Below are 10,160 nucleotides of genomic sequence, written 5' to 3'. Positions count from 1 at the left end.
TTCGTCTCTGACACCACTAGATCTATGCCTTGCCTCCACAGAATTATTAATTCCTTTTCTAAATTCTCGCGACACAGAGTTAATTGTCTAAATCTGACAGAGTACTGCCCAGTAACGGCTTTTCAGCCAGGCGTCTTCCAGTGGCCCTAACAGGGCATTAAGTATTTGGGTATTTTATTCCCAGCAAATCTGTGTGATTTAGTTAGTGTTCATTTTGACCCTTTAATAAAAAGGTTTTTGAGCGATGTGGGCAGGTGGGCTTCACTACATTTATCTATGTATTAAATTAAAATTAATTGTATTCCAAAATTCAACTACCTGCTATAATCTCTCCCTGTAGATGTCCCCCTCTCTTATTTCAAGCAATTTGATAGCATAGTGAATTCCTTCATTTGGAATGGTAAACGTCCTAGATTACATTTCAGTAAGTTGCATAGGCCGATTGACAAAGGTGGGCTAGGCCTACCCAAGATTTTGTGTTATTATTATGCATTCAGTCTCAGACATATGGCTCATTGGTCACTTCCACCTGAGAGAGCCCCTCCCTGGTTTTGTATTGAACAGGAAGTTCTTGCCCATATCTCGCCACTGCAAAGTCTTTCTATCAAACTAACCGGAGAAGTGAAGTCACATCCCGTTATCTCGCATTTGCACTCGTATGGACAAAATTGTCTAGAGTGTTTAATTTGGACATTTATTTAAATGTAGCCTCGAGCATATGGCTGAACCCAAAATTATGTATATGTATTAATAAGCCCCCTTTCTGCTGGTCAGAGTGGACTGTGAGGGAGGTTAATACGCTCAGTGACCTATATGACAGTGGAGTATTGAGCTCCTTTGAAAATATGGTTTAACATTTTGGGATTCCCAGATCTCAGTTCTTTAGGTATTTACAGCTGCGCCACCTGTTCTGTACTATTTTTGGGAGTAACATACACCCCCCTAAAGCAGCAGATACTCTGGGAGTGGTGATTACTGCTTTTGGAAAAGGTCATGAGGCATCAGTGTATTACTCCCTGCTAATTCAGAGTCTGGGGGACAGAGCTTCAACTTCTCTCAAGAGATTATGGGAGAATTATTTAAACTATTTGAGGAGGGAGTGTGGGCTAGGAGTCTAAAAAATGTCAAGTCTACATCTAGAGATCCAAGATGCATAGAGACTTATGCAATTTAAGATTTTTCATAGATTCATTTAATAAAAAATGGGGCAGTAATTTGGCCTTCTTGGAGGGCTCTCGGGGAGGGGAAGTGCAGAAAGAAGTGTAGTTTTAAATGTGTGTGATTATTTATTTATTTTATTTTATTTTTCTGTGTGTGTTTATACTCAGGTGTGACCACAGGGATATTTGTTGAGGGTCAGGGTGGGGTTGGGGATTGGGAAAGGGAATAATGGGGGCTAAATGTTGATTCTGTGAACATATGTTTTGCTTTCTTTCTTTTTTTTTATATAAAATTTTTTTATATAAAATTTTTTTTATTGATTCCTATATTAACACATACAAGCAAGAACATATACAAACAGAATCCATACTTAACCCCCTCTATATGCTACTCCCAAAAATAGTACAGAGCATGTGGCGCAGCTGTAAATACCTATAAAACTGAGATCTGGGAATCTCAAAATGATAACCCAGATTCTCAAAAGGTCTCAACACTCCACTCTCATACAGGTCGCCGAGTGTAACAACCCCTCTCAAAATCCACTCTGACCAGCAGAAAGGGGACTTATTGATACATAATTTTAGGATCAGCCATATGCTTGAGGCAACATTTAAATAAATGTCCGAATTAAATACTCCGGCCACTCTTGTCCAAATCATGTGCAAATGTGAAATAATGGGGTGTGACTTCACTTCTCCGGTTAGTTTAATAGAAAGACTTTGCAATGGCAAAATAGGGGCAAGGACTTCCTTGCTTCCACCTGAGAGGGGCTCTCTCAGGTGGAAGCATCCAATGAGCCAAATGCCTGAGACCGAACGCATAATAATAAAACAAAATCTTGGGTAAGCCTAACCCACCTTTGTCAATCGGCCTATGTAATTTGTTGGAATGTAGTCTGGGACATTTACCATTCCAAATGATGGACTTCGCTATGCTATCAAATTGCTTAAAATAAGAGAGGGGGACATCTACAGGGAGAGACTGTAACAAGTAGCTGAATTTTGGAATACAGTTCATTTTAATCACATTAATCTTCCCAATCACAGATAAATGTAATGAAGCCCATCTGTCCACATCGCTCGAAAACTTTTTAATTTAAAGGGTCAAAATTAACACTAACTAAATTAGACAAATTTGCTGGGAATAATATATCCAAATACTTAATGCCCTGTTTGGACCACTGAAAGGCGACCGGCTGGAAAGCCGTTACTGGGCACTATGCTGTCAGAGCCAAAATGTTTTGCTTTCTTTGTCAATTGTGTGAATCAATAAAAAGTGTTAATCAGAAACATTGTTACATCTGAACACCAACTTTCACTGATGTAAAAGCATGTTCCACCGCCTCTCATAGATAGATAGATAGACAGATAGATAGATAGACTATTCAGCACATAAAAATATTGCACTATACTGATACAGTACATACTATATTGTAGATTTACACATAGGCTACTCGAAATATAACATATTATACTATTTCTGGTGATCCTCTTCACGCATTCATTTTCACACTATTGCAGACAGCAGTTATAAACCAGAACACCAATTGTGGGATTTAATTAATTTAATTTGCAACCTCTCTTCTAGTAATTTAACACTATTCTCACATTCTTGCACTTTGATACATTCAACGGTGTAGAACTTGTTTTCAAGCCAATCAAAATTGTTGTATCATTTAACAGACGTATCAATGAACAAATGATGTAGCGACTGGCATGGGCAGAAGCGCAAACAGCCAATCAGATGAAGCGGAATGAACTGAAGGCGGGTCATTTTGGGAGGAAGCGTTAGAACGAGCTCAGTGCCCGTTCTGTCACGAGCTCCGTCCTGTACACTGACCGAACGAAAAGTCTCGTACTTTATTGACGACTTTCTACAGCCTAGATTGATCTTTTTCTCGAGAAACGGATCTATCAGTTAGGCTCGTCAACAAGTTGGATTTCCCGTTGTCCCATCGCGGTCATTTGGGTGATGTATTCTCACATTTGATAGAGCTGGCCAGCTCGCTAGCTGTTTGCTAGCTTGCCGTGCGTGACTCAAAGTCAGAGAGGGAGCGATTGTTATTTTAACAACATCCACATTTAGGTGTTTAACCATAAATTAACAACAACACGTTGACTTGTTTTAAATTTAAATTAGTCAGTGCCGCAACTGAGGCGTATGACTTGTATCGTCGCTTTCCCATTGAAGAGAGTTCAAGGGTTTGAATGAATTAGCCAGGGGAAACACCAATCATTCGGACTACAGAGCTTCACTCTCACACGCTGCATTAACCTATTTTATTCATTTGTTTATTTAATATTAATCCAATTCATAATTAGTAGCTTTGCCAATTAGGGTGTGAGTCCGTGGTAGTTAGCCCGCTAGCTCGGTGTGGTTGAACTCACCTACCGCCTGTTAAACCTGCACCTTCCGAGCATCTGAAAGTAATTTGTTTCGTGTTGAGGCCGGCTTGAGGAAACACCCCTGCAAACATGCCGGCTGTGTCGAAGGGAGACGGAATGCGAGGATTAGCGGTGTTCATTTCGGACATCAGGAATTGTAAGTGTCCCTTTCCCTGTCACTCTTAAACACCTTTAGTCGTTTTTTTTTTTTTTTTTTTTTTTTTGTGTGTGCGGAAAGATATGCACAACTCTTCCTATACACGCCCTGAACTGATCGAAACAGATGATGGTGTATTCTGATTTACTCTGTGTTGGGTTTAAGGCAGAATTAAGGGGTAAATCCCACAAGCTTTCACTAAAGTCAGATCAGTGGTTCTTGATGATGGATGTCAGAGTGATCGCACCGTTCACTCCCCGTGGCAGCGGATCAGGCCCCGTTAGCTTTAGCTCCGCTGATGGAGTGATGCTTGATCGCCAGAGAGCCCGCTAGGCCGCCACAGAAAACCGTGTCTTTTACTGCACACTGTCTATCCAGAATGTGGTTTCTGCTGCTCTTATCGCATTGACTAGCTGGTTAGCGGTTGGTTTCGCTGCTCGGCAAGAGGGCACGTTTCAGATGTGTTTTTCACGATAATCCAGTCATCAAGCTGTCGCCTTGAGTTAAGCGTTGTAGGAGGGTCATATTGTGTGTAAGATGTGTCTTTGTGGTCTTATGTTAAGACTATATAAAAATGTCCAGTTTTAAATGCTGCGTTTAAGGCAGGGCCATTTTTAGTCAAATTCTTAAGTGATCATTTTGTAAGTTCGATCTAATAACTGCAGATATGCTTACCTGTTTTTATTCATCTTGTTTGAACTTTTGATTCTCTTCCCGTAATTTTATGCTGAACTACAAAAATGCTTCAATTCTCAATTGGAACACTTTATGTAAATAGGCCAGTTCACCCCAAAATTTAAATTCTCTCATTTACTCAACCCCATGCCATCCCAGATGTGTATGACATTTTTTTCTTCTGCAGAAAACAAACGAAGGTTTTTCGCAATGCAAGTGAATGGTGGCCAGAGCTCTGATGGTCCAAAAAGCATATAAAGGCAGCATAAAAGTAATCCATATGACTTAAGTGGTTAAATCCATGTCTTCAGAAGTGATGCATGTTATATGTTGACTGTATAGTGGTAATACAATTGATTGAGAGCAGTAACCATTAAGCTGGTTTTGCATCAAGAATGTAGTTCCTGGGGGCCTGGGTAGCTCAGCGAGTATTGACGCTGACTACCACCCCTGGAGTCGCAAGTTCGAATCCTGGGTGTGCTGAGTGACTCCAGCCAGGTCTCCTAAGCAACCAAATTGGCCCGGTTGCTAGGGAGGGTAGAGTCACATGGGGTAACCTCCTCGTGGTTGCTATAACATGGATCTAGCTCTCAGTGGGGCACGTGGTGTGTTGTGTGTGGATGCTGCGGAGGATAGCGTGAAGCCTCCACACGTGCTAGGTCTCCGCGGTAACGCACTCAACAAGCCACGTGATAGGATGCGCGACTGACGACCGGGTGGCAACTGCGATTCGTCCTCCGCCACCCGGATTGAGGCGAGTCACTACGCCACCACGAGGACATCGAATGCATTGGGAATTGGACATTCCAAATTGGGGAGAAAAGGGGAGAGAAAAAAAAAAGAATGTAGTTCCTAATTAGGCTAATGACTCAAGGGTGAAAACTACAAATTAGTCATGTATTTATCATACACGTTCTTTCCTTTGTGAGATTTGACATGTGCAAGCTAGGGGTGTAAATCGGCAGTTTCATCCCGATACGATCTTCTAGGCCTGGGCGATATGATAAAAAAAATGATCACTATATTTGTTTCATATAATTCGATATCGATATTTATCACGATATATATATTTCATCTCATTAATGGGGGTAGAACTGCATTCCATGTGTTTGTTAGACCTTAAGAATGAATTAAACATAACTTGTTTGTTTACAAGTAAACTCCATAGGATAAGCTACCTTTAAAGTACACTCAGTTTAGGATTTAATCCTATATACGGTGTGTGACCTCTTTTTATTTATTTTTTTTAATGAAATTTTGCCAATTTGATTATCTTCAGCTGATGTTCGACTCCTGAAAGACTTTCTTGTGACGTTTCACTATCCAGCTCAGTAGGTGGTGGTAATGCACCATAAACTGGATTGCCAACCGACAATAAACATCACCAGAAGAAAAAACCGTTCGTTCTTGTGACAGCGCTATGGATAATTAAAAAATGTTTAACTAAATAGCACATAAATAAACAGCAATGGTGTTGATGTCGGAGTTGTTGTTATGTTCAGTACACAGTGATATTAAATTAACTGGATAGCTAGCTGCTAGCTAGCGGCTACGGAGCCTGATTGGTTTCCATGACCTAGCTGGCTGCTAATACTTCCTAACAGGCTGATTTCATGTCTGTGATTCATTAAGTTAGTTGTGTGTATTACTTTGTTGAACTGCTTGCGTTTTTAGCGACACGTACCTGATCCGATCGTCTAGATATAGAACATAGGTTAAATAACGAAAATTACTCAAAAGTTTATCATCAATATCAACAATTTATTTTTTTCTATAAATATCGATATTGTTTTATCGCCCAGCCCTACAATCTTCTATCGATTCTCTTAGCCACATGATACGATTTTGATTCGATTCAGGGGTCTGCAATCGATATTACAATATCGTGTTCCTATTATACACAATCAATTACATTTATTATGGAAAAAATGCAACCAAAATATAATTTGAATATTTTGAGCTGCCTGAAAAGGGCAAATCCAGTATCCACACTGGGACATCCACAACAAAATAAGGTAGGCTAATTAAGTTAATAACAAATAAATAAATATAATATTTAAAAAAATAAAGTACGTACAATCACACACAAGTGATTATCATTCGTTTGATGACAGCTTATTGCCTTGTGGAATGAGGGAGACACTAAAGGGCCAATTTGGCATCTCTACAATAGTAAAGCAAGTCTTTCAATCCAAAATTCTTGCATATGCACAAGAGGAGAGTATGAGCTATCAGTGTTTTTTCTTGGCTACATCTTCCATGGTTGTATTGAAAACTTCTGTTACAGTTTACTGTGATAAATGTTAGTAAGGGTGTTGATGTGAAGATGTGAAAAGGCTTGTAATTGATGCAGCAGGACAGACGTTTTCTCTTTCCCTTGTAAGCGCTGTTCAGAATATTGCTGTTCTTTAGCCATTTGACATGGTTGAATTGCTCCAAAGCGCTTTAAAAGCGAAAATTCTCATGTAGAATTCAAATGTGTGGCATGTGCCACCCTAGTGTGGGAAGCCCGTTTTAATTGTGTATGTGAGCCACTCTGCGTTATCCTGTCACCGGAGCTCGCAGCCCTGTTGTCGTGCGTACACACATAGAGCAGAGCGCAACTTCAGGCTTCAGTCACTCTGCACACATCCGTGTCCCACATGAGCAGCATATTTAGCGCTTATAAAGCGAGATTAATATCATAAGGTTGCTGCATCGCATGAAGGAAATGCGTACGGACGTGGCTGGCATTAGATCATTAAAATAAAGTTGCATCTTAAAAAAATATATCGATGACATTGCATCGTTAGTTAATTGATCAATGCATCTATCCAGATCGATGGATCGTTACACCCCTAGTGCAAGCTAGAACATTTTAAACCACAATGCCACCTAATCTTAACAAGCACATTTTCCTGTTTAACACTCAAACCTGAAAATTTTTTTGCAATTTCCTGTCGTCTTTCCTGGTCTCCTGTCCTTTTTAGTAATCTACTCTTCTGGCCCCTCGCTTATTTCATTCAGTGCACCAACTAGATGAAGATGAAGATTTCACCAGCATTTATTGGTGAAAAGTCAAATAGATGATAGCCACTTTTTGAAGTGCCATTGAATGTTGTAAGAAGGACCTACCTATCCTAATCTTCAGGGATGGAGAGATTCATATTTTTAATGACAAAGATCTGACAGCACAGTTTAGACTAAGCTGTACAGTGATGGATGCAAACAATTATCTTCATTTGAGGCAGCATGGCAGGAGCCTGAATATGTTCAGATCAACCACAGATAACTGATTGCTTTCCTGTGTCTTTTGCAAAACTGTTGTCGGATTCTCCTGCTTTCTTTTTCTCTTCTCAGGTAAGAGTAAAGAAGCTGAGATCAAACGCATAAATAAAGAGTTAGCCAACATCCGCTCCAAGTTTAAAGGAGACAAAGCTTTGGATGGCTATAGCAAGAAGAAATATGTGTGCAAGCTACTCTTCATCTTCCTTCTGGGCCACGACATTGACTTTGGCCACATGGAGGCTGTCAACCTGCTCAGTTCCAACAAGTATACCGAGAAACAGATTGTGAGTGGAACCATCTTAAAATATCTTGTGCTTACTGTGTGTGGGTGTGTAAATTGTAGACTTGTTTTGTTAAAGTCAACATGAAATCAAACTTGACTCTAATTACTTTCTTAATGCATGTTCTTGGTCTTGTTGTGCACGATTAAGCAGTGTATTAGGGTTGCTCCGATACCAACATTTTGGCTTCGGTACGATATCAGCCCTGGTACCTCAGTATTGATACTTAAGCAACAAATAAAAAGCTTCAGATTTTTATGAAATTACACTTAAAATTACTTGATTAAAAGAACTACATAAAGTCTTACAGATACAAATTCTGCATTTTCAGTTGAAATTATTCTGGATTCCATGTTAAATGTTTTAATTAAATGTTATGATCAAATGGTGTATAATCAAATTAATACATCAAGCTTTAATCAAATGAAAATATAATATTTAACAAAAAATTGAAATTTTATTTTTGGTCAAATAATAATGATAATAATAATAACACAACCATTTAATATTATACTATTGTTATTTTGAGTATTATTGCTACTTTTTGAATATTACATTTTATATTTTTCTGTCTTCAATTTCACGCATGCAGTTGAATAGAGCTTTCATTTTAGCGGGACTTTTATTTTGACAGACCTTTGAGTTCTTCCATTTTTTGATGGGTTAGATATATCAAGTTTCCCATTAATGCTGGAATCATAGATATACATACGGCTGTAATACTCCCGTCGTGACTGCAGTAGAGAAGGAGATTTGAGTGTTCACAGCCATTTATGCACTAAACACACTGCATGAAAATCAAGCACCAGTAGTGTGTTGCGTGTGTGTGTAAAGTAGAACGTTCATTCTTTAGCACGCAACGAACGCGACTGTACAGTATATTTAATTAAATGACATCCTTCTGCTGTTTAATGATCACACTTGGCCATATCGAGATTTTTTTTACATTTTATTTTCAAATTGTCATTGATTTAATTTCAAAACAGTCACATCTCATAGCATTTTGTTAATGGCAACGTACTGTAATATGGTACCGAAATTAGCAACAAGATGATATTGTACCGTTTTAATTTCTTTGGTATCGCAATATTTCATTAGTACCAGTTAACCAGTATACCGCACAACCCTACAGTGTATGTTATTCCAGTGGAACAAAAACATTCTAAAACATTGTAATAAAATTTTTTACCTGTGAAATGACCATCAAGATTGGCTGACGTCACTTTTTAATCCATCCCCTCTAAGCATTTTCAATACAGACCACTTTTCATCATGCAATCAATACATGTAATTTTTTGAGAAATGTCACATTACAAAAAAAATGGGTTGCGAAGTGCCTTTCATGTTGACTTTAATGTATTGTGAAATTTGTTTCTGCCTCTTTTTTTTATATTTGAATTGCAACATGTACAGTGTTGTGAAAAATGGCTAGATTTCTTCTGTTTTTTTATATTATACTAAATTGTTTAAAAAATTCAAACAAAATCTAACATAAAACAAAAAGCAATCTGAGTAAACACAAAATACAGTTTTTAAATGATAATGTAATTTATTGAAGCAAAAAGGTTAACCAGTACCAACTGGGCCTGTACGAAAATGTATTAGCCCCCTGAATTACTATTACTCAATTACACAGTAGTGAACCTTCCCAGAAGTGTCCGACCTTCCAGAATTCCTCCAAGAGCACAGTAATGACTCATCCAGGAAGTCACAAAAAAGCCAAGGACAACATCCAAGGAACCGCAGGCCTCTCTTGCATCCATAAATGTCACTGTTCGTGACCCCACTATCAGAAAGACACTGGCCAAAAATGGCATCCATGGAAGAGTGGTGAGGCGAAAACCATTGCTAACCCAGAAGAAAATTAAGGCTTGTCTGAATTTTGCCAAAACACACCTTGATGATCCTCAAAGCTTTTGGGAGAATGCTCTGTGGACTGAAGAGTCGAAAGTGGAACTGTGGAACATCTGGCGTAAATCAAACAGAATTCCACAAAAAGAACATCATACCTACGGTCAAGCATGGTGGTGGTAGTGTGATGGTGTGGGGATCGTTTGTTGCTTCAGGGCCAGGACGACTTGCAATAATTGAGGGAAACATGAATTCAGCTCTCTACCAGAAAATCGTAAAGATAAACATCTGGTCATCAGTCCGTGAGTTGAAGCTCAAGCGCAACTGGATTATGCAGCAAGACAATGAACCAAAGCATAGGAGTAAGTCCACCCCTGAATGGCT

General features: G+C 38.9%; 1 protein-coding gene across 3 annotated transcripts in view; it reads left to right on the top strand.

Moving 5' to 3' along the window:
- The first annotated feature begins 2,955 nt into the window (after positions 1-2,955).
- LOC127450452 (AP-2 complex subunit alpha-2-like) overlaps positions 2,956-10,160 on the top strand; it is a 48,421-nt gene continuing 41,216 nt past the window's right edge. For all 3 annotated transcript variants that reach the window (XM_051714564.1, XM_051714562.1, XM_051714561.1), the window contains exons 1-2: positions 2,956-3,702; positions 7,717-7,928. In XM_051714564.1, coding sequence (XP_051570524.1) covers positions 3,636-3,702; positions 7,717-7,928 — 279 coding nt within the window. In that variant the 5' untranslated portion in view covers positions 2,956-3,635. The remainder of the gene's footprint in view (positions 3,703-7,716; positions 7,929-10,160) is intronic.

This window comes from Myxocyprinus asiaticus, chromosome 13 (genome assembly GCF_019703515.2).
Source record: "Myxocyprinus asiaticus isolate MX2 ecotype Aquarium Trade chromosome 13, UBuf_Myxa_2, whole genome shotgun sequence".
Lineage (NCBI taxonomy): Eukaryota > Metazoa > Chordata > Actinopteri > Cypriniformes > Catostomidae > Myxocyprinus > Myxocyprinus asiaticus.
The sequence above is the reverse complement of the archived record's forward strand: the minus strand, read 5'-3'. Positions and strand labels throughout refer to the sequence as shown.